This window comes from Dermacentor variabilis, chromosome 2 (assembly GCF_050947875.1).
Source record: "Dermacentor variabilis isolate Ectoservices chromosome 2, ASM5094787v1, whole genome shotgun sequence".
In the NCBI taxonomy this organism is placed as follows: Eukaryota; Metazoa; Arthropoda; class Arachnida; order Ixodida; family Ixodidae; genus Dermacentor; species Dermacentor variabilis.
The window spans coordinates 209,360,896-209,385,492 of NC_134569.1; the positions used below are offsets into that span (position 1 = coordinate 209,360,896).

Genomic DNA, 24,597 nt, shown 5'->3' on the forward strand with positions numbered 1-24,597 from the left:
ATATCGCGGGTATATGGTTCCGAGGATCTGCCACCGTCGCGGAGAGCCATCACTCGAGGAACTAATGAAGCAAAAGGACAAGTTAAACGCAACTGCCGTTTTGTCAGGCCGCAACTCGTTTCTCGCGCATACAGACCAGCTGACTGCGAACGGAATATATTTCCTGGTCCCTGGATCTGTCTAAACAGAGAAGCTTGAACTAACGAAGCTACAGCAGTGTGCGTGACCGTTGAATAGGTGGTGACTGCTGAACGCATCTCGATTTAATCGCGCTGGCGCCGAATCTGTAAAAAAACTGGCCTTCACATCCCAGGAGATGCCGATAACTACCGCCATCCAAAAGGAGTGAAAAAGGCAGCAAAATGTTGACTGCGAAATAGCTGTGAAATCTCAACATTGATTTGGCGGCGCTTTAGGAATGTGTGTGAGGATTGGTGGCGTGGGCGGGGAGGGGGGGGGGGGTATTTTCCCTACTTTGTGCAATAACTTCTTATGAGAGACTTAAATCAAAAGCTTTTTTAATGTGCATAAAAATTACATCGGTTTGTTTTCCTTTATTGATTGAAAGTGCAAAGGTATGTCGAAATAAATGTTGATACTTTGTTAAAACATTATGTTTGTCAAGAAACTGCGTTATGTGCTTATGCATAATATGTTCCAAAAGTTTACATGCAGTACATGTTAAGGAAATCGGACGATAGTTCTCTATAGAGTCTCCTCCCATCTTGTGGATAGGTTTTACTCTGGCGATTCCCCAGTCGTCCGGAACTTGACCCTCAGATAGTGATCTACAGAACAGAAGACACAAGTATTTTGAGACCTATTCTGCGTATCTCTTAAAAAATGCGATTGGTATGTCATCTGGCCCTGGGGACTTCTTTACATCAAGTTTTAAGAGCATATCCAAAATTCCAGCTTCGCTAATTAGAACATCTGGTATGGATTTGCGTCGAAGTATGGTAATACATCATCATCAACAGTGAAAATGCTCTTAAATTGGTCATTGAATGCATTTGAGATTTTTTTTTTTTTTGCGTCATCTACTTGTACACCTTCGATATCAAAGACATCACAGTCGCTTGAAGTCGGGCGTATGTGCCGCTAGAATTCCTCGGGGGACGTGCGTATACAATTCGGTACGGAGTCTCCGAAATACCGTTGTTTGTCAGTTCTTTCTTGTGTTTTTAGCTCTAATGTAATATCCGCTATTTTCTGCGCTGTACAGGAAGAGTTTGTAGATTTTTTGTTTTTTCTTTAGTCTCTTGAGTTGTCTTTGTAACCGCAATGAGTCCCGAGAGATCCAGGCGTTTTTGCGCTTCGACTTCTTTACAATACGGGGAACATACTTATCGATGCACTCTTTTACAGTTATTCTGAATTGATGCCAAAGACTGTTTATATCTGCAGAATAAGATGAGAAAATATCGAAATTAAAGGAAAGCATGTCAATGATAGAGACATCATCTGCTCGTGAAAAGTTAGGGAAACTAGACGTTGGGTTATTACGTTTGATTGCTGCACCAGTCAATTCTAGCCATACTGCAGAACGGTCCGAGATACCAGGTATCACCTCACAGGAAGTTTCGGCTGTAATTGAACCACTTACAAAAAACAAGTCGAGTATGGACTTCGACTTACCCTGAATCCTGGTGTAATTTTGAACTACTTGCAGTAAGTCGAACGCGAAGGCTATATCTATCAGTATTTCACAGTGATTATCATCTTTTAGTTTACGTCTTTTAGTTAAGTCTTTTAGTTTACCATGCGGGAACACAAGCGTAATATAAAACGTAAGCGGACGTAGCGCCATCTCTTATCTAAACCAGCAATTTGTTTTGCCTACAAGCCCTACAAGCCAGTTGCATGTAGCCGAAGTGGCCAATCCGTTTATGTGTGCGCGGACACGTCGCGGCAACGATTCTGCAGCAGGTTTTGCGTCGCACGTCCTGTTCCTTTTCGCGAACTCATGGCGCGCTCGAGTGTTCTTTGGGACCCTTTTTGCTTGGCTTACTTAAGCTGGGACGACATTGAAGCAATTATTACGCGCGAGCGAGAACCAAGACCCAGGTTGTATGCGGCCAGGAATGGGCTTCTCAACATAGATGCCATCACAGACCACATGTTACGTCGCCAATTCCGGTTTGAAAAAGCAGACTTCTTTACTCTTTTGAAAGCGCTGGAAGTGCCGGACTACGTGACAAGCGCTCAAGCAGTGAAAGTGTCTGCCCAGGAAGCCCTGTGCATGTGCTTGCGTCGCCTGCCCTACCCAAACCACCCGTGTGACTTTCAAGACTTCGCTCGCCACTACAGCGTCATTTAAGGTGTGTTGAACAAAATTATGTTCCACATTGAAAGAAAGTTTGGGTTTCTGCTCGACAATCTGCTCTGCCACCGATGACTCACACCGGCGGATTTGCGGGACATGAGCAATGTAAGTTTAACGACGTATTATACTTTCTTACTTCATACTTTTGTGTTACAAATGAGAAAGAAATGGCTTTGCTATGTATTGAACTTTTGAAGCACTGCTCTGACTTTAGAATTAATTGCTTTCAGGCAGTTCATTTGAAAGGAGCCCCATTGGTTAACTGCTGGGCGCTTATAGATGTCACAGCCCGACCCATATGCGGCCGATCGATGATCAGCGCGTATTCTTTTACGGCCGCAAAAGACTGCACGCACGGAAGTAGCAGGCTCTGATGTGGACGAACGGGCTCGTCTGTGAACTCGACGGGCCGTACCCTGGGAGCAGACATGATGCTGGTAGGTGTCACTTTATGCATTGATTGGTGTTCACACGTTTCCCATATATCTGCGAGACCTCGCTGTAGAGCTCAATAAACATCATTAAGAATAGTTACTGCTGCCCTCACTCAACTGTTTCTTTTTCTTTTCATTTTATACTGAATGACCCTTTAATATCAGCATAATTTGGAATCTTGGGAAAAAGGCACCCGCTAGCGCCTTTGCGCGCTGCTTTGCGTAGCTTATTGACTCCTTGCTCAACTAAATTTTCTTATTGTTATTATAATACATGTATTATTATCGCACTTTTGTTAAAAGTTCCTGAGGCGCTAATTTCTGTTATGGTGTGCTCTCAGAAATTCTTCGTGAGAGCAAGCTCAATGAGAAACCGGAGCAGCTAGTCCCAGAAAAAGACTTCGTGATATACGGAGTTCCTGCTTATCCGCTGCGACCACGTCTTATGAAGCCTTACGGTGGTGCGCGGCTCACAAGCATGGAAGAGCAGTTCAATGCAGCAATGAACGCTGTGAGGCAATGTGCGGAATGTGGATTCGGCAAGATAATCTCACAGTTTGCTTTTGTGGACGTCAAAAAAAGAACAAAAAAGAAGGCTCTTCTTTCAGGTTGTGCCTAGAATGTACCGAGTAAGCGTGCTTCTCAGCAATTGCCACACATGTATGTATGGCAGCCAGGTGTCCTACTTTGTGCTGGAGCCGCCTTGCCTTTTCGATTACCTGCATCCCAGACAGCAATGAGCAAGGACAATGAACATACTGTAATATTCTTGCAGAGAGCACAATGTTTAGTTCATTATTTTATTTATGACTTTATTTTGCTTACACGTGCTTGAAGACGAGCAAGCAGTGTTTGCTCAGTTGCGTTTTGCAGGGGGCTTTTTGTTGTTCTTGGTACAGCTCATCAGTCCGTAAATTAAGCTCTTGCTCGCGCAGCTGAAAATCCTTTTGCATTCCGTATTGCTTGAGTTAATACTTCTTCTTTGTCGTCAGTTTCTTTCTTCCCAGCTCCACTTTTTCCACCTGTATTCTTTCCGTTTCCACTGCTATCGCCTTCTCCCTAATATTTAATTCGTGTCGCCACCGTTTCTCCAGAAACTCATGATCTGCATTTGGTTCTGCTGCAAGCACCTCTTTCCTGAAAAAAAAAGAAAATGAAATGACATGAATAGCAAATTTGTCCATGCATTACTGAATAGTATCGGGCATAAATGCACGATGAGGTTCTTGCTTGTATTTTATATACATTTCCTGCTGGAGTTTTTTAGCAACACCATGCACGGCTCAGGTTTGTTCAAGAGCATTTTTTATTTTTTTTTCTTGCATTGGAATGTCACTGTCTTAAAGCCAACAAAGTTCCAATGTTTATATTTCACTGGTAGCACTGGGGATGCTGGCAGAAACAGCAGACGTAAATGGGAGGGTATATGGCACGGTGAAAACCAGGGTATGTTTTTTTTTTTTTTTTGCATACACGGAGGAGTAGCGAATGTTTCCAAAATGCTTGCTGCGAGCAGTTTGTATTCTCGGCATTGTAATGTGGCCAGATTCATCCTGTACCGGGTGAGCGCCCGTTTCTGACCGCCCCACTGTGTTTCCTGTAGAGGCCACTGCTTCACGTGGTGCACATTGGGTGTTGTAATCTGGATTTATGGGGTCGCAGGGTGAAGCGAAAACGTCGTTGCCATGACGTATCATGTCAAACAGCTGAATCCTGCTTTCTGGGGGCTCCAATGCTGAAGCACTGGTCGGCGAGCCTGCGAAAATGTGCACCGCACGAGTTCAGATGATGGAATAAATATTCATATAGAAAATACGACTGGGCACGCTTGAATGCCAGGACTCAATGAGGCAGACAAACGCATATGGGAATGCCCGTATGCGCCATTATGCACCTCACTAAGTCACGCACCTCCCGCACAGCACGCATTACTAACTTGCCAAAGAAGTAGCACTCCTAATTCATAGAAAGTGTCTGCTTATTGATTGCTGAAATCTAAGAACACAAAATACACAGTCACATATAGGTGGAAACTGTAACACCTTTGTCAAATTTTTGAATGCTCTTCTTATTTACTGTCAACAAAATAATTACACCCTGTTGCTCGGCGGCGACTTTAATATTAATCTAAAGGAAGTGAACGGTGATTCCGTAGAATTTCTTACGGCCATTGAATCCAATGGGTTCACCAACACCATCACATCTCCAACGAGAATCACGGTCTCTTCGTCAAGCATTATTGACTTGTTTATTGTTAATAAAATCTTCGGGTACACTGTCTTGTGATCTAAGCGATCATTGTCCTATTTTTATAACAATAGAAAAGCATCAACCTGCACCTGTTCGAAGCAGACCGGCAACCTTTCGGGCAATTACTGATAACAAACTACAATCATTCAGGCGACTGATAAGTGAGACACCATGGACACAATGTCTCAACTATCGTTGAGTGGATGAGGCTTATAATGCGTTCATTGATAAATTTAAAGTCCTTTATGACTTAAGTTTCCCATTAAAAACGAGACGATCACCCCAAAAATTAAGAAAGCATGGGTTTCACCTAGCCTTTTCAAAATGATTAAAAGAAAAGATCGCCTGTACCACAGTTTCTTGGTAACCAGAAATCTTAATGATTACGTTCTGTTTAAACAGTTTAAGAATAAATTAAATAATGACTTGCGCAAATCCAAGCCTGACTATTACTCAGTAATTTTCGCTGGAAGCAAGTATAATTCAAAGATAATTTGGCGTGCAATAAATGAGGTAATTAACCATAGAAATGTATCAAATGACATTGGCGAATTGATTATTGATGGGTCACCAAAATCAGGCGTTCTATTAGCCGATTGCTTTAACAACTTCTTCACCGAGCAAGCAACAGCAAAATATAACGCAGATGCGTGTTCTGTTATTTAAAATGAAACAACCAGCTCAGTATTTCTTAGCCCAGCAGTCCATCAGAAATATTTACCGTTCTCATGTCCTTAAGAAATAATTCCAGCTCTGATGTAGAAGGCCTCGCAATTAAACCAGTAAAGTTTGTTGCTGACTTTCTTGCACTACCTCTGTGTCATATTATTAACCTTTCACTAGAATCGTGTGTTTTCCCTGCAAGAATGAAACTGGCTAAGGCTACAGTCATTTTCAAGTCAGGCTCGAAAAACGTCTTGAGTAATTATTGCCCCATCTCTATTCTTCCTCTTTTTTCGAAAGTGCTAGAAAAAATTCTGCTCAAACGTTTGCAGAACTTCTTTGATGCTAATCAGTTAATATGAGACTCTCAATTCGGCTTCCGCAAAGGTTTTTCTACAGAATCAGCTTTATTAGTCCAAAAAGAAATTATTTTACACAATATTGAAAACAAACTCTTAACACTAGGAATCCTTGTGGATTTCAGTAAGGCCTTCGATTGTCTAGACCATAATATTCTCTTAGATAAGTTAAACAAGTACGGCGTTAGGGGAAGGACACTTCAAATTTTCAGTTCATATCTTAAAGACCGTGAACAAATAGTGAACATAGACGGTTTTTGTTCATCCAAACGTTATCTGAAATGTGGCGTCTCTCAGGGCAGCATATTAGGACCTTTTCTTTTCAATGTCTACATAAACGATGTGATAACAACTTCGACAGAAGCTGATTTGTAATTTATGCCGACGACGCTTCCCTATTTATCTCTGGTCCTTCCGCTACAGAAATAATTTCAAAAGCAAACAATGCCCTAAACAGCCTTTTAAATTGGTATAAATTAAACAATCTCAAAATAAATACAACTAAGTCAAAAGCTGTTATTTCCCGCGCTATAAATCGTCACATAGGGACTAACTTAGCCATTAACCTAGGCAATAATATTACTGAGGTCGTTAGCCACCATAAAACACTGGTTGTTGTATTTGATGAGCACCTTCGATGGACTGAGCGCACTAATTACGTATCCCTAAGTTTATCTAAAGCTGTTGGAGCACTTCCCCAGTGTCGTGGCACTCTTCTAGTGCACATTAAAAAACAGATATATATTTCATTATTTCAATCACACATTGCATATTGTCATCTTGTTTGGGGCACGGCATCACCGACTAACATGAATAGAATTGTAAGCCTGCAAAAGAAAGCGATTCGCGTCATTGCAGACGAAGACTACTGCGCACACTCCAAACCGCTCTTTATTCGGTTAAAAATTCTGCCCATCAGTGTTATGCTACCGCACATTATTGTTTCTTTATTCACCACTAAAACCACGTTTCGTACTAACTTCCTTATCAGAATATCAGCGCTCAAGGAACGTGTACCGGCAGCCAACACTCGACAATTAGAAAAGTGGTGCCTTCCCAAAACTCGAACGAATTACGGTCAACAAATGTTAGAGTATAAAATACCTTACACCCTGAACAATAATACAACCTTAATTGATCGCCCCGCAATAAATAAACGTGCCTTAATTGAATACTTTTTAAACAGTATAGCTTAATCGGCAACAGATTTATATTATGCAGTTTACATTCGGCATTGCGTGTTCTTTTGTGAGGACTAGTGTGGAATGATTTTGCAGACATTGTCCAATCTCACTTTTTTTTTCTCGCTCCCCGTTTTTATAACAGTTCATTCTTAATAAAATATTTAACTTGAAGTCATACATGTGTGCACTTGAATGGTGTCTGTATATATGCCATGTACGCGTGTATATGTAGATGTACATGTAGGTGTACATATATGTAAATATATAGGGGCGTATGCGCGCCACTTCTACGGGTTTTTGCGTGTGTACTGTTACGACTTTGAGGTGGTCCCGTAGCGCTCGTCACCCGTTTCGTGACAGAGCGTTGGTAGCGAAGACTCCGAGTCAGGCGTCGGTGAGAATAACAAAAGGGACTTTATACACTATATACAGGTCATTATACAGGACATGAAGGGATCGGCACTGGGGCCGAGAGCTCACAGCAAACGCGACTGTTCTCGCACGGCGACGTCCGGCGAAAACGCGTGACACATCTCACTCCAGTCGAGAGCGGCACTCTGCTCCCGGTGGGTCGGCGGATCCGGTTTTCCAGGCGGCGCGCCGCGGCTTATAAGCCCCCAGAAACCATTGTCACTCAAACGGCCCAATACAAAGTGAGCACTCGACGGTCGTCGGAGGGGGTCCAACCAGCGACCACGCTCGCCACCCCGTTCAAAACTGGCGGGCGCGGTGACCTCCAGGGAAGGGGATGTACGGCGCCGGGCTGTCTGGCACTTGGCGACACGTTTGAACATGTTGCCCGCCGATGCTTCTCCGGAGGACACCACTGCCTGACGGCTCAGCATCTTGACTTGTCAAGGGAGAATTAGGGCGCTGTGCCTTTCGGCGCAGCCCCGGGTTTGTCCAAAGGGCGCTCGCAGGAAAATTCTCCATCTTGCGGATTCGGAATCCGGGCTTGTGGTAATGGCACAACAGCATCCCCGCCCTCAGATAAGGCGCCGGGAAGACGAGCTGCCTCCACGTGGCTCGGATGCCAGGCGCGCACGTTCGTCAGGCTCGTCCAAGTTTACGTCCAGTGTCGGGACGCCAGGTCACTTCACGTGCCCAGGTCCCACTCGCCAGGACAGGAGCTCGGCTCACCGCGTTGTAGCCAAGGCACCTCAACCAGCTCCGCTCGGGTCGTTCCTAAGCCCTTGCTTCTCGCCACTGGTCCCGGTGAGTCGTTCTGCAGCTTGCAAAACCGACCGGCAAAAGGCAACACCCAACACGAACAAGTGCCCTCTGTCTCCCGTCAAACAGCAGACAAGGCTATAATCCAAATCAACCTAACTGAATTGCTATTCCCCCTTTTTGCTCCCGCTGAAACAAGAGGCAGGTGTACGATCTAGTATACAAGGCTCAAACAACCCTTTTTCAAATGAACAACACACCAAAAGATCAGGAACAATTAATAATCAGCAATAACAATGACAAATAGAATGGTCCTCTTGAAATCACTTGGACCGAAAACATACTACTGAGGAAGCAAATGAGGTCATTCATTTTTCCCGGCGATATTTTCGCGGAATCCGAAGCTGCTTATATTTGCGACCCTGCTTATCCGTGTAGCGGCGGTACAATAAGCCAGATTCCTTGCCAAATGAAACCCACTTTTTTTCCACTCCCTGTTTGACGCTCTTCCTCAGATCGGCTAGTGAACAGTCTTCCTGTTGCTCGCGAATCAGAGTTTCTCTTTCAACTGCCGCCTGCTCCTGCCAGCTGGCGGAAACCGGAGCGAGTGTGGAGCCCGCGTCGCCTAATTGCGGCGTCGCGTCTATATCGCGGCTAGCACTGCACGCGTCACTCCCACTCACTTCCAGGACCCGCTCGCCTAGGCCAGCCTCCGAGCTCTGCCTCTCCCGTGACTGCTCGCCACTCATGTTACCTTGATCAGTCCGTGTGCCGCACCGCCTTTCGCTCATCGACGCAAAGTCAAGTTCCCTCGACAGCGGGAGCGCTTTGGATCGCGTGAGCGCCATGTACGCCACGTCGGCAAAGAATGATTTGCCCTGATCCTTCAGCAGCTGCTCCGAGTTATTTGAGAAGAGGTAGGAAAAGTGCTCCGGGAGGGCGGCTGACACAGCGGCTTCGGTGTTAAGTTTCCCAAACTCTCCTTCAATGATAACCGTTGCGATCGGTAAACAGACACTCTCCTCCTCGGCCACTTGCCGTATCCTAGCACACTCTCCCGTAAAATCACTCGAGGAGACGAAAGACGGGTGAACAACGTCCATAGTTGCTGCAGAATCCCGAAGTGCACGGCACTTCTTACCGTTTATCTTAATTTCCTGCACATAGGGCTCCAATAGACGTATGTTTTTGTGAGTTTCCTGTATTGTTGCAAAAGCAATTCTCTCTGGGCAGCTTGCAGCGATGTGCCCTTGCTTTTTGCAATTGTAGCAGGTTAACGGTTTCCGTTTTTCAAAAGAACGCGTCGTATCGTTTCGCTGTTTCGGACCATCGTCATCATTCTGAGATGCATTCTGTCCTTCCCTTACAGTTTCTTTGGGAAGGGACTCGTCTTCCCGAAACTCGCGACGCGTGATTTGCTTCCGTTCATCGGGCTTCCCGGAAAACCCATCTCTCCTATCTGCTTTTTCTACGCGCACTGCCTTGCTGTGCAAGCTGCGGCGGGTGTAATACTCTTCCGCTAACTCTGCTGCCTTGTTTAGCTTAACCTCTTTTAGCCTATCTTGCAGCCAGAGTCGGACATCCTCATCAATGCAACGGTAGAACTGCTCCAACGCGATGCATTCGACAATTTTGTAGCGGTCGTCGTAAACCTCTTCGCCCTTCAGCCATTCCACCAAGTCGGCTTTTAGACGAAACGCGAAGTCAACATTCGACTCCTTGCCCTTTTTTGCATACCGGAACCTCTGCCGGAAAGCTTCGGGCGACAATTTGTACTTCCGCAGTAGCGCTTCCTTCACATCACTGTAGCTCTCAAACGCCTCTTTCGATAAGCAAGTTATTACGTCTGATGCTTCCCCAGGAAGCAAGGCTAACAGATTCTGTGCCCAGAGGGATCGCTCAATGCTATTCCGTTCGCACACGTGCTCAAATTTCACGAGGTATTTGGCCATATCCTCTCCGACGACAAAGGGTGGAAGTTGATCGCGTATTCTCGGAACATTAGAAGTGAGACCAGGCGCGGGCGAGTTATTTCGGATCTCCAACTCTTTCATTTTAAGCTCGTGCTCGCGACGTTCTCTCTCTCTCCTTTCCTCCTTTTCCTCCTCGCGACGTTCCTTTTCTCTCCTTTCCTGCTCGCAACGTTCCTTCTCCTCCCTTTCCCGACGTTCATTGATACCCGCCAAGGCTTCTGCGGCTTCCTCAGCCGTTACGTCCTCAGTCCTCATGACCTCAAGGATCGCATTCTTTCTTTTGGTTGAGCCCAACTCAATGCCCAACTCCTCACAAATTTCGAGAAGTTCCTTCACCTTGTACTTCTCCATCGTTCACACTGTCCTCCTGCTGTTTACCCTTTTTGAATATACCTGCCGTACGCTACTATAATGCTACTAGTAAGACATATGCAAGTATTTCACACACTGCCCTGTTTACCCCCTCAGCATCCCCTGGTTTTCAAAACACTCTTACTAGGCTTGAAACACACAAGGTTATCACAATGCAACACCAAATCCTTCCCTAAGCTACTATAACCTGTGTCAGAGAAAGTCTGGTGTTTGAGGTAAACTTCAGGCATTCACCGCGCCGAGGTAGCTGATGCCGGTCAATCCCGTAGCTGCCATCCACTGTTACGACTTTGAGGTGGTCCCGTAGCGCTCGTCACCCGTTTCGTGACAGAGCGTTGGTAGCGAAGACTCCGAGTCAGGCGTCGGTGAGAATAACAAAAGGGACTTTATACACTATATACAGGTCATTATACAGGACATGAAGGGATCGGCACTGGGGCCGAGAGCTCACAGCAAACGCGACTGTTCTCGCACGGCGACGTCCGGCGAAAACGCGTGACACATCTCACTCCAGTCGAGAGCGGCACTCTGCTCCCGGTGGGTCGGCGGATCCGGTTTTCCAGGCGGCGCGCCGCGGCTTATAAGCCCCCAGAAACCATTGTCACTCAAACGGCCCAATACAAAGTGAGCACTCGACGGTCGTCGGAGGGGGTCCAACCAGCGACCACGCTCGCCACCCCGTTCAAAACTGGCGGGCGCGGTGACCTCCAGGGAAGGGGATGTACGGCGCCGGGCTGTCTGGCACTTGGCGACACGTTTGAACATGTTGCCCGCCGATGCTTCTCCGGAGGACACCACTGCCTGACGGCTCAGCATCTTGACTTGTCAAGGGAGAATTAGGGCGCTGTGCCTTTCGGCGCAGCCCCGGGTTTGTCCAAAGGGCGCTCGCAGGAAAATTCTCCATCTTGCGGATTCGGAATCCGGGCTTGTGGTAATGGCACAACAGTACGTGTCAATATAACATGTCAGTGTACAATATTGGTTTGTTATTGGTTATGTATATGTAAATATTTTTTTCTCGTTCTTCACAGCTTGGTGCGAACAGTTTCGTTCTTTCTTTAAGTTTTTTTTTGTTTCTCAAGTTGCTTTTTTTTTTCTAGTACGACATACACTACTGTTTTGCCGCTGTTGCTACTGCCTGTAGGGCCTCAGGCCTCGTCAAGCTGCTCCATGAGCAGCTTTCTGTCTGGGGTCCATTTTTCCTTTCCTTGAGGAAAAGAAAAACTGATTCTGATTCTGATATGGTGCGGGACAAGATAAACCGAGTCCAAGCCAAGTAAAGAAAACACGAACTGTGAGGTGATGTTGTATTATTAACGTGAGATTTATGCGTATCTGACGACATTCGGCAACTGAGGCGCAAAAATGACGTTTCACGTAATAATATCACCTTACTGTTCATGCGCTGTTCACTTGCATTAGGTTCAGTTTATCTTGGGCCACCCGTAAGCGAAGCGTTTACAGTCCGCCTCAGACCAGTGTACTCTAAGAAGCAGCGCACAGTCGCTCAGAGGGAACGCCGGTGTTCTTGCATACAACGATATTAAGGGTAGAGGAAAGTGGAACACAGCTCCTGTTCCGTTGTGGAGGCGACTGAGTGGAATGCGATGGTACGTCTGTGTGGCCCTTTTTTTCGTTTTACAGGCAAGGTAAGCGCGCGTGGTTATGTATATTAGCCCACGCTCATAAAGAAATCATAATGTATCCTTAAAAACCCTGGAAACCACTACGCTTATTAAGATAAAAGCTGGCAAGGACAATTACATAGACGAGTTGTCAAACTGTACATGCGAAGTTGCATCGTGGCTCGCAGCTGCGCCGTCTGTAGCGGTTGGGAGATTCCGAGACGCGGGCCTAATTTCTGTGGCCATTTGACCGTTGAGATTTTGAAAAAAGCTGTTCACTAATGATTTTTGCAAGCACTATAAACGATGAAACACATAAGCGTAACTCCTCGCGATGACTTCAAAGCGGCGGCCGCACCATGCCTGACCGCAGCTGCTCTGGAACGCTTTGACGCATTCGATAATCTCCTTTCTCCGATTTCCAGGCGTGCTTCGGCGGCATGCTCAGAAACTTCCTGCAGTAGCCACTCTTTCTTCGCATATTCTTCCTCAGTGCCTGACCTAGAACGTTTTACCATGAGCATTTGTCACTTGATCAGAACAACACACAGGACGTGAACAAACACGTTTTATGTGGGTGTTTACATTCTGCAGAATAACAGTTGCCAACTTACTTTTGAAGACATGCTCGGTCGTTCTTGGTGAAATGTGATAGCAGAAGCTTGCACCTTTCGAGCAGGGATCACTCGCTGAACACCTTCTTCGAAGCACGTTCCATGTTTTTTTTTTTGCAATCTCTTACCATTTTGGTGGATTTCGAAGCGGGTCGCCCTTATAAAAATTTCTAGCAACATTTTTAGACAGTCTATAGACTTTTGTTACTAGAACCTACCAACAGTCAATTGAAATTCTACCAAATGTCTTTATACATCCTACCAACGCTCTAGTAACATCCTAAAAACAATTGGCCATCAACTCCCAATAGAAACATGTTCATAGGATGTCTTTAAACTTCCTGCCAATTTCCTATGAACATTTGTCTTTATACACCCTAGTAACATTCTTTCAAAAGAGAAATGTTCATATATTTTCTGTTACCTTCCTACCAATCCCCTATTAACACTTTCTTTATACACCATATCAACATTCTTTCAAAAGAAAAATGTTAATATATGTTCTGTTAACTTCCTACCAATCCCCTATTAACAAACTTTCTTTGTACACCCATATTAACATTCTTTCAAAAGAAAAATGTTCATATATTTTCTGTTAACTTCCTACCAATCCCCTATTAACAAACTTTCTTTGTACACCATATTAACATTCTTCCAATAGAAGAATGCTTGTAGACGTCGTCGAATTCTTACCAATCGCCTACTAACATTTGTATGTGTGAACATGTTGGTAAAAGGCAATATGCAACTTAGATAGTGCATGTACCTTGGAAACCAGATGCAAGTTTGCACTAAAAGAAGTTTATTCATAGAATAGTCCCGTACCTTCATTGAAGTATTGCATCGATCCATAAATAAATGAATATAATAAATAAGTTAATTTACTACGGCAGCCGTGTAGTCACGGGCAAGGAGAGACGACACAGTGTTCTTCACACTCAGTGCTGAAGTCGCTGGGTATGTTTGTAGAGTGAACCCTGCAGAGAAACAATATGGTCAGTCTTAACATGTCAAGGTTAGTGGATCACATATAAAGAACTTTTTAATGAGTTTCACATGCAAATTCACATGAATGCTGAAATTGTAGCCATCATTCCTGTATATTTGCAGAGGAAATGGCAAGGATGGGGCACATTTTGCAATGCATATCCTTTGCTGTGTGGTGTTTACTACGCATTATTAAAATTAGAAAAGTGCCCAAGGTCGTTTCTGTAAGCGAGAACAGCCTACAACTATTGTTATAGCCCCTAAAGTTGTGGCCTGAAAATTTGTTTCCCAAAATGTTTTCTTAACCAATTTTCTGCATAAATAATTTACCCACTCAAAAAGTCAATTACATGGTTTATTCATAGTGAAATTTATAGCGTGCACAATAGACAAGGATGCAGAGAAAGTGGACACACGAGTACTTACAGTTGTTTATTTTTGGAAAGAGAACATAAAAGTGCCAGCTAGCCGCACGGAGCATATGCTAGTCATCAATTTTTATATAAGCGGATGACAAAGCTTAAAGCAGTATTTAATAGATTCTTTGTCAATGATAGCAACCAATGGCTGACTGGCGCGTCTTTCAGCACGTCTTATTATATGGAACGCTTCTGTAATTTCATGTTTCTTTATTTTTGTTCGAAAACAAAATATCAGTGTAAAAAAATACCGGTTCACAATGACATAGGTTGCAGTGGTTAGACAAGTGCGAATGTGAAAGAAAATCATTTGCAGTTGTCTAACCGCTGCAACCTAGGTCATTGTGAACTGGTATGTTTTGACCCCGATATTTCGTTTTCGAATAAAAATAAACAAACACATGAAATTACAGAAGCATTCCATATAATAATGTGTGCTGAAAGATGCATCAGTCAACCGTTAGTTGCAATCATTGACAAAGAATTTGTATTCTTGAATACTGCTTTTGTAATCTGTTTATATAAAAATGACTCGTTTTGCACATGCTCAGTGCAGATAGCTGGCGCTTTTATGTTCTGTCTCTTTCCAAAATAAACAGTTGTGAGCAAGCGCTCATGTATCCACTTCTCTGCATCCCGGTCTATTGAGCGCACTACAAATTTCACCGTGAATGCTTACCAACTCGCCCAATGAAAATTTCTCCTACATGGTTTATCCGAAATATTTATTGCAAACAATAATATGACAGCAATGAGTTTTGCCTAAAGTGCAATAATATTCTCTATAATGAAAACTACAATTTGATTGCAAGAGTACTTGAGCTAGCAGGCATGACTCATTACTGCTAGTCAAGAAAAACGCCGGATGAAGTAGGATTCATTGCTGGCAGTATTGGTACAAACAGGCAAGATAATAGCTCGCATTTGAGGTTACAACATATGTCCTTCAACGCACAGAAGGATTTTGCATACATACCCAGCGCGGCGTTCACCCTCCGTGGGTCCAACCCCTCTTTTGCCACAAAGTCTTTGTGTGCGTTAGATTTTTTGCCGAAGAGGGACTTGTTTATTAGTTCCTCTGGGGCAAAAGTGGCCCGGAGAAGATTCCTGGCAAACCGGCACGCCGACCCGTTGCTGTCATTTTTAATACGGGCCAGGGTCCCCTCCTCTACAAGCACACCATCACCGATGTCAACCTGCCAAGTGGAGAAAACAAGAGAAGAATGAGTAATATGTGAAATGTTCAGACAAACTGACAGACAACGGCCCATAATGGGTCATGTGATGTTGGTTGAAATAAGACCATTACTTATAATAACAGAATGGAGTATCCTGTTCAAGACTAAAGTAAAAATTAACTTTAAATTGGCACAGAAATTTTCAACAGTATTTCATGTTAACTTCCCGAGAAGCCTTGGTATTACAATATGAATTCAGGTCACCGTACATTACCTGGCTGTCATCAGTGCAATAGCAATCAATCATTAAAATTTCTCTCATCAGCACACAAGTATTTTGAAATACTGGTTGATGTATACGGTTTTCTTGCGATACATTCTTCGAATACACAGTATGCGTGAGAGTGGGTGGGCTATCTCGTGTGAATAATGCAACAAGGCAGAGCGTGCTCAAGAGACTATTGCCCTAGACCGGCAGTCTGGCATAGTACAGCACTAACACTTTAAGCAGTTCTGCTCACAGAACCCAAAGGCAGAATATATCTTTTTTGTTCAATTGCGTATGTCAGCATCGCGTCAGCCAGGCAGTAGTGCTGGGTTTCGGCTTTAGAACCAACTACCTGTCAGAAGCACTTGTCCATGCAAGTCTCTCCGTGTCTTCTCGTGCGCAACTTTGCACTTCAACGTGTTATGGGCCTCTTGGTCCTTACCCTTTGGCCACTGCATCGGTGATGACCGCACTAAACAGACACTTAGATTCAACAGTGGTCTTCAGCTTGTATAACGTCCAAGTCCATTCCTAGTCGCACTTAAAGCTATAGCCATGAACAATATGTGCTCCGCAGGCTCAGCACAAATTGTGGTCTCAAGAATTGCGCTGTAACGAGTCTTGCACACTGTCGCAATGGTCTTCCTATGAAATACGAACATGGCGTGTAAATTGCTTTTGTTAAATCCAAAGTGCAGTGTAAACATCTTTTGGAAGTGGGGAGTGCGGTTCAAATGGTTTTGGCCGAAAATAGGGCACTTGAATGGTGTCGTAGAAACCCCTTGTCCACAAGACGAACATGGCGGTGCAGACACCTTGTATGGCATCTTATGCCTGGAGCAAGTCAGTAAAACCATAGCTTGTCATCCGTGCATTGTTGTGGAATGCATATCGGCAATCTTAAAGCAGTGGCAATTTGCTTTGGCTCATAACCACAGTGTGCATGAGTCTTATGCCCAGGGAGCAAGACATGCACCCTGCTCATTTTACCTCCATGGCATGGACTGGCATTCACATTCAATGCCTTACTTGACAGCACCACTCCCAATTTGCCGCCACGAAATGTTTCTCTGACGGTGCAAAATGTGATAACTCACTCCCATTCATAGAAGTGCACTTGCTGGAAATCAGTGCAGCATTCAATATATCTAGTGTTGTGGTGAACAAGAGTTTAATACACACAAAATACAGTGCAAATCTCTCTGCATGAGGATTTCCAGGAGGATATTACAACTTTTTGATGACGGCAAAATTCAATACAGCAGAGTTTCACATAGCTGTACCGTCATTAATAGTTCGACCTGCATGCCGTTTGGGTAAACATTAATGAGGTTTTAACGTAACTTGCAACTGTTTAGGCTGACAAGCTCTTCAATGTTCTGGAGGGATTAAAGAAAGAAAGATCTAGTAGAACAAACAAGTCAATACAGGCTCTGATGTTTCTACAAGGATATACAGCTTGGAGTTACACTTGCAGGTTTGTGTATCACCTTTACATCTCTACCTTGTGTTCACATGCAGTGCATACATAGATTTATAGGACACATTTAAAAGCATGTTGTTGGTCATCCTAGTGAGCCAACCACAGGTTTTTGCATTGTAGTATTTGCATAGTTAGCCGTGTATAACTTACTATCAGAGCTTTATATTTAGAGAAAAATTTCATGAGAAAATTTATTTTTATTTATTTATTTGCAATACTGCCAGTCTGAGTGAAACCAAGCAGGTGGGCTATTATGGGCAAAGTTGTGGAGTATTCTACAAAATGTTGACTCAATGGTACTTACCTTCTTACTAATTGCACAATTCTTTTGCATCATAAAGAAAGCCCACAATATGAAGAAATGGACATGCCTATGTGCTGGTGTGCCATGACCATTGCACTCTCAGAAGTGCTACATTAGTACAAACAAATCTTCCAACCTTGCGCACTGCCATGGAATAAGTTACAAGGCAGGGACGCAGGGCAGGCATTGACTGAAATTCAGGCCACCGACTGATCTCAGTTTCACTGCAAAAGCAACAGATGCAACCATTCCTGACAGTGGTCAGCAGAACAAAGAACCTGAAATCATCATGACCCTGTAACTTTCTCAGTGGCAGTGCTTAAACCTGAAGCATTTGTTCATGTGCGACACTAGTGAGAACACTGATCATGCCATGCAAGCATGTAGCCCTGTATTTTTTTCCATATATTGTGGGCCTTCTTAGCGACACCGTAAAAGAATTTCACAATCAGTAGGAAGAACAATACCGCTGAGTAAGGTGTCTCTTAAATTGGTCTATAATTTACCCATTGTAAGTTGTGCCTAGATTTAAAGCTTGCAAAGATAATTAACCTTGACTAATTATGTAACTAAACAGAACGTGAATATTGTTTCCACTTGGTCCATAAGGTGGTCCACAACATGCATACAGGTTGGCACACCTTGACGGTTTGGAGCAAGATGGCCCAATTGGCGCAGCACTTCTATGCCTTTATTAGCTAGGACACCCTATGTAGGTTCTGCTAATGAGGCTCATTCAAATTTGTTGAGTTGTCTTGTCTGTACATTGTTTAGTCATTCTGCATGGTTCTTGCAAATGAAGCTGCACACTTTAAAATTCGTTGTTTCCATTACAGCAGTTTGATTATATCAAGGTTGGGAACACGGAAGAAAGTTAGCAGCAGCTGTTATTTATTCAACGCTCATAGAAATGAAACAAGATAATGCCTATATGAAGTTTCTGGCAAGCATTAAACTAGAAAAACTAGCATGAGGCAACAGTTTAATTCAACTTACTTTGCGCGAAGAAACCGATTTTTCTTCTGCTCCTGCAGCCTTTTCTATGAGGTGCTTCAGCCTTCTCACCATTTTTGAAGCCTCTGAAACAAAGGACAGCACGCAAACAGCAATGCAATGTAAACATGGTTATATAGTATAAAGCACAGAATAGGAACCATTTAGGTGTACTGGAGTTGCCCAAATAACAAAATTTCCAAATCTAGTACGAATAATCAAGAAAAACAACCTTGGAACATCAAATATGTATTATTTGTTTAGTTCCAAACAAAGTGAAATGGAAAGATTGCATGGAGCCCATTTTACTAAAAAAGTAGTATAAGGCTTTATTTACATTATTTTATACACAGAATGCCATTCCCAACTGCACTTCCTGTCACATGAGAAGCAAAAAGTACACTGTATCTTGTACAATGTGAAAATGATAGTAATGCTTAATGCAAAGGGTAAGGGTTTGGTCTCCACTGGCAACAATTTATAGTTTTGCCCGCTTTTACTCCCCCTCTTTATTATTTTGTACATTTGAATTTCAACCACAGCTAATTACCTCTATGCCTTCCTTGGCTTCATTGTCTGTTGACTTTATATGGTTCCCCTTAACAGAGCCCCTCTGTTTCTCTTCTTCCCTCGTTAAATAACAGTAACGAAACATAAGATTGTCGAAATAATAAAGTCCTTTGCCTAAATCGAGAAACATTTGCAGGCTGCCTGACAGTGAGGCGCCTCAATGAATGGAAACTACTGGACAGTAGTTAACTACACCTAGAGTTTCGTCAGACAACTGTTTCTTTCCGTAGCAACCGTGGCTACCTGCAGCAAAATCGGAAAGCTCTCCCCTTGCATCTATCTGTGAATTTGATCAAATGAAAGAAAATAGAATGGTTCTCAAGCAACTTAAAAGGGATGGCTACACAGATGACTTCATTCGAAAAACAACTCGACAACAAAAACGAAGAAACACACTACGGGACCTTCAGCCGTTGACTTAATTCGAACCCCAGCAACGAGTGTCCATCCCTAACGTCAGAGGTACCAGTGAAGCGCTCAGCTGAATAGTTTAAAGAAGGCCTCAAAGTGGTGCACAAACCGATAAACACTTTCAATATCCTCCTCCCTAAACCAAAACATCGTCCACCAAAAAAAAAGAGCTCAAGGTGTCGTCTACAAAATCAGCTGTGCCGACTGTCTGGCGTCGTATATCAGGGAAAGCGAAAATCTAAAAGCAAGAATCGCACAACACGAGATCTGACGTCGGAACATTCAACTGTATATGCAGCACCGTCGCCGAACACTCTGAAGACATTGACCACAAAATTTCTTTCCAGGAAACCCAAATCCTTCAGAGGCGAACTCGCGAAAAAGACTAATACTGGAGTCATGGCACATTCAGAAGCGAGGGGTAACATACACCGTGTGAAGGGCAACCAACCCTCAGTGCATATCCATAGCCTTGGCGACATGACGAAAAGAAGAAAAGGATGCCCAGGCAGGTAGATTCCAGCTCGAGTTCACTAGCACCAAAACGTCTGCACTGCCATGTAACCTCCCCCGCCTCCAGTCAACGGCATTCTTGCGGATCAAGCTCCCCAGCACCGGTCATCCCAGCCGCCCAGCAGCACTGTAGCCATCTCGCCCCTTTTCCTCTCCCCCTTCCCATCTGTGAAGTGTCTCCCCAGATTTCGTACCCTCCCCTCATATTTACAATATGACCCTTCAAAAGCTGCACACCATCACCCCCTAAGAACAACGCCTGAAGAAGGAGCCGAATGGGCTCCGAAACATCGGGCTAATAAAATTCACTTATTTGGCAGGAGTCAGTCTGAAAGTCCAAATCAATTTCCCAACCAAGCAGGCAATGCTGTCAAAATGTTTAACTTCATATCTGAGCACGGTATCAAATACGGCTAGTTTGCTTATGTGAGTAGCCCATCAGCTAAAGAGCTGAACAGAAGCACAATCGTAACTTTAATGGGACACAAACTTTCTTTCGACACTCTTGTGAAGATTCACAGCGTTCTGCAGATAACTGTCACCGGAAACCTTGAAAAGAATAGTTAAAATTTTATGACACTAAACATTATTAAACGACACACTTTTAAGCTTCATTGAGAAGCATGTTGAGACTCCTAAAAATTCAAAGGATACAATAAAATGCAGTATTTTTTCCAATTTTCAAATCAATATACTTAGAAGGTAGTAATGAAGCGCCGTGCTTGAGACAAACTTACCAAGGCAGTCCCGTGCTTGTTGAAGCTCCAAACTAAGTTTCTCCTGTTATTCTTGTAACTCCCTAATTTTATCCTCCAGCGAGGATATATTAATGGCACAGTTGCACCTCGGTTCCTGCAAGCATTAGTAGTAGTAACAAGGCATTCAACTTTAAATTACTAAATTTTGATAAGAGTGGCTGTTCATTCTGTATTTTACAGGAAACTTGCTAATATGCTCAAATAATTTTTCTCTTCATGCTCCCGTAAAACTCTGCCTGTAAACCAGTAGATGTATGCACGAAGTAATATTTCATTTCATTGATTGGGCACTATGCAAGCTTCAATGCAAGCATACCAACAGGATATTACAGAACCCAAACAGCACTTTGCTCCCTTTCAAATGACTCATGTTTTGCATATAGTGTAAGCAATAAAAGTAATACTTACCACTGCCTCGCTTCCAAACGCTGAATCATCTGACGCAGCAGAGGCTTCCATCTTGGCACGTTTTTTCTCGAGGGTGCTTAGCTTTCCTGCAAAGGTGTCCATCAACATAAGTACACTATGTAAGGAGCACTACGTCTGCAACTGTGCTGTGCTAACAGCCACTAAGTGACAGCAGCAGGACAAGTACAGCGCTAGGTTTTTATGCCTGCCAACCTTTAATAGGTACTTTTCACTACACCTAGCACCCTTTTTGTACCTCTGCCACTGCTGGGTAAATTACAACACTCATACGGCTCGCAGCTGTAGCACCACTTGCTCAGTTGACTACGACAACATTCTATGAAGTTACAATGCGCAAATGCTTAAATGTGTGTGGCAATGACTAATGTGAGCCGAATGGAATTCCACCTGTGTACTTCAATAAGCTCACAGGAACCTAAAGGACCGCACAACAGTTTGGAAATTCTCACACGGATCGGCACTGACTGATCAAAGCTCTGCATCGGAAGATACATGTTGACATCATGAACTACTTTTTCAACAAGCTACGCTTCACTGGCACAAATGGAGGCATACAAAACTACTTCATAAGTGGATTTGTTAAAAATCTGAGAAGAATTTGTGAAAGAATGTGGAGAATTAGAGGTAGTTCCAGAACTTTTACAACATATGTCCTTAATATTGATGAAATTCTGCAATACAATGTAATGAGGATGCTACACCAATCAATAAAGCTGAACCATATTTTAATGAAAAGGAAGGTTTCACCCTCACATAGGAGCCTTGTTCATAATTATAGGAACAAATATCCTCAAATAATTTGCTTAAGTAGGCCTGAACAGGTAATGCAGGCAGCAAGAAGAAACAGAGATGAGTTCGCTATCAGTTGTATTGAATGTGTGCTGTGAGATCCTTGTTCTCTAGCAATAACACGCCTTCCCCAGTCACTTGAGAAAGTTTTGTCTATTGAACAAGGCTACCATGAGAAGCCAATATGGTTTTTTTTTCAGTTTTAGTCTTACTGAAGATAGTGCAGCACCCATTCTTTACCCTTTACAATGTGTCACCCTAGCCAGGTTGGCTTCCACAGAAATTTGCGCTTCATGTAGCACACTTAATTTATTGACCACGTTATCAATGATTGCCAGACTAATTTTGGTACTATCACAAAGCTGCGAATCTTGGCATGCAAGAAGCATCAACTTGCTTGAACACCCTACTTAATCAAGAGCACCATCACTGACATGTATTAACATAAAGTGCATGCCAAACCTGCATTAATTTCTGGAGCAGCTATGATCTAATATGTTCAAACGCAGGAACCCTTAATACATCAATCAGTACACTACATTGGAACTATTCCACATTTCATACTTTGCAGGCTATGCTACGAAAACAACACTAGTAGCACTGTCATCACTCTGCACTTTCAAAGCGCAGTTATATTTTAATCTGCAAGCTTTCAACTGAATAACTGCGTCATATAGTGCACCTACCTCAGGTTACATCAAATAATGTGTTATTCATGCTCCTTTGTACTTCGACTGTGCGGTATAAAAAGAGTTTGGTCATAAATGCAAGTGGTGTACTGTGGCCAGTGGTAGCAGGAACATGCCATTCTGCTAATTCGATGATAATAGATAGGTTCACATCATGGAGGAAAGAAACAAAATAGGAGAGGCCCTGACATCACATTTTTGAAGTCTGCAGTGCAGCCACGTTGGTGCGCCATCTCCCTTTGTGCCTCTAATCAGCTTGCCGAAGCCGATAGGTGCGAGCTTTTAATTTGCATTGCTATGAGCCGCTGGAAGTATGTGCTGCTGACGTGCGTCAGAAAAAAGCCTATGAAACTTCTGTAACAGCTTTAGTGAAGCAGACGTGCTGCTGTGTTTTTCTGTGGCATGTGAAAGAACATGACGAAGACCTACACCGTGATTACTTGTGTGTTGCTGGCTGGCTGACAGATCTAATAGTTTCAAGCTTACACACACTCCAAGGTCAGCTTGTCTCACAAACAGAATGTACTGCAAGAGAGACAAAGGATGAAAAACCTCTTTCGTAAGAGGCCAAGAACAGAAGCAACAGCTTCAGGAGTGCGGTTGCTATGGCAACGTTCATGTTTGGCACACCAGTCCCAGTGCTTTTTTGTGAAAAACAGGTGATTTCCGCCACACACTCAACTGATCCAGGCTAGCCGGGACCTCTCCTATGCTTTCTTTTCTCCATGGCTCGTATCGGTAATGCCTTCTATGTAAATATATCGTATTTTGTAACCTAAAACTCGGGACATGTGATGTTGCAATAAATTAGATGAAACGTACTTAAGCCTTTCATACATGTGGCAAACATTTTGCCTTCGAATGCTGAGTGAGAAAAGCCTTTGCAGCATTGCCTGCTATTATATGAAATAGAGTACAACTGTTCCAGAGGTGCGAAATAATGACAAATTGCTCCAACCAACCAGTATGCAAAAACCGCATTCCCAGTGAAAACCTGTTCACACATATCTTGCATGCGGCAAGAATGTGCAGCACATGCTTATGAAGACAGCATATGGAATGAGACAAGATGGAGAGCGGTCTCTTTTCTCTTACTCTGCTCTTTACTATTCCGTCTTCCTCTACTCGTGCTGCAAGTGCTTGCAATGTCGCACAGCTAGCCTTAAGAATTGTTGCACACTGTAACATCTTACAAAAGGATACATGAAAACAAGAAAAAAACCTCAAATGTGGCAACAGAACTACAAAAAGATTAAACTCAGTGGTGTACTGTGCCTCTTTGCATGCCTACTGTAATTAGCTATATTCTGAAACTGGCTAAAGCATGTTGGTGCTGTGCGTGTCAAAATTCTTCTGTGTCCTCGTACTCTCACACTGCATTGTGTTATACAGGGTGTTTGAGCAAACAATTTCAAAATTTTTTAAAGGTTGCCTGTGGCAGATAGCTCAATTCTAGTTGATGAGCCGGTTGTTTGAATCGCACCGCTGGCACGAGTTGTTGGGAACTCAGCGCTGACGCCCGTTGTTGCACCTGGGTCGCAAGCCCCAAGGGTAGCGTTGGCCTGGCGGCCTGGGGCACAACTGGAAGCATCCGAAGGTCCCGGCAAAGCATGAGTCGACTGGTAACAACAAAACAACTTGTTTATTCTAACATCGCAAAGAGTTGGCGGTCAGGTTGACCGAAGTAGAGAGGCGGGAGTGCACGTTACTCAACAGAAGAAATCGGAGCCTCTTCCTGGCGTCCGGGGGCAGCTGCTTTTATACTCTCGCAGTTGAGGGCAAGAAGGAACCCCTCTATAGACGAGCACGTGACTGTGCCGCTCGGGCACAATGGGA

General features: G+C 43.7%; 1 protein-coding gene and 1 pseudogene across 1 annotated transcript; one reads left to right on the forward strand and one right to left on the reverse strand.

The window, feature by feature from the left end:
• The first annotated feature begins 1,966 nt into the window (after positions 1 to 1,966).
• On the forward strand, positions 1,967 to 3,500 carry LOC142571166 (uncharacterized; annotated as a pseudogene).
• A 10,346-nt stretch (positions 3,501 to 13,846) lies between these two features.
• On the reverse strand, positions 13,847 to 18,683 carry LOC142570666 (uncharacterized). Its single transcript, XM_075679021.1, has 3 exons — positions 18,606 to 18,683; positions 15,353 to 15,572; positions 13,847 to 13,947 (listed from the first exon to the last, which is right to left on the reverse strand). Exons 1-3 carry the CDS (start codon positions 18,675 to 18,677, stop codon positions 13,847 to 13,849), a joined length of 393 nt encoding a protein of 130 aa, XP_075535136.1. The 5' UTR covers positions 18,678 to 18,683.
• Positions 18,684 to 24,597: the final 5,914 nt, after the last annotated feature.

Coding starts and splice junctions, on each gene's coding strand:
- LOC142570666 (XM_075679021.1), bottom strand. CDS start 18,677: ATGGTGAGAAGGCTGAAGCACCTCATAGAAAAGGCTGCAGGAGCAGAA. Junction 15,573..18,605: donor AATCGGTTTCTTCGCGCAAA/GTAAGTTGAATT, acceptor TCCACTTGGCAG/GTTGACATCGGTGATGGTGT. Junction 13,948..15,352: donor GAGGGTGAACGCCGCGCTGG/GTATGTATGCAA, acceptor GTTTCTCTGCAG/GGTTCACTCTACAAACATAC.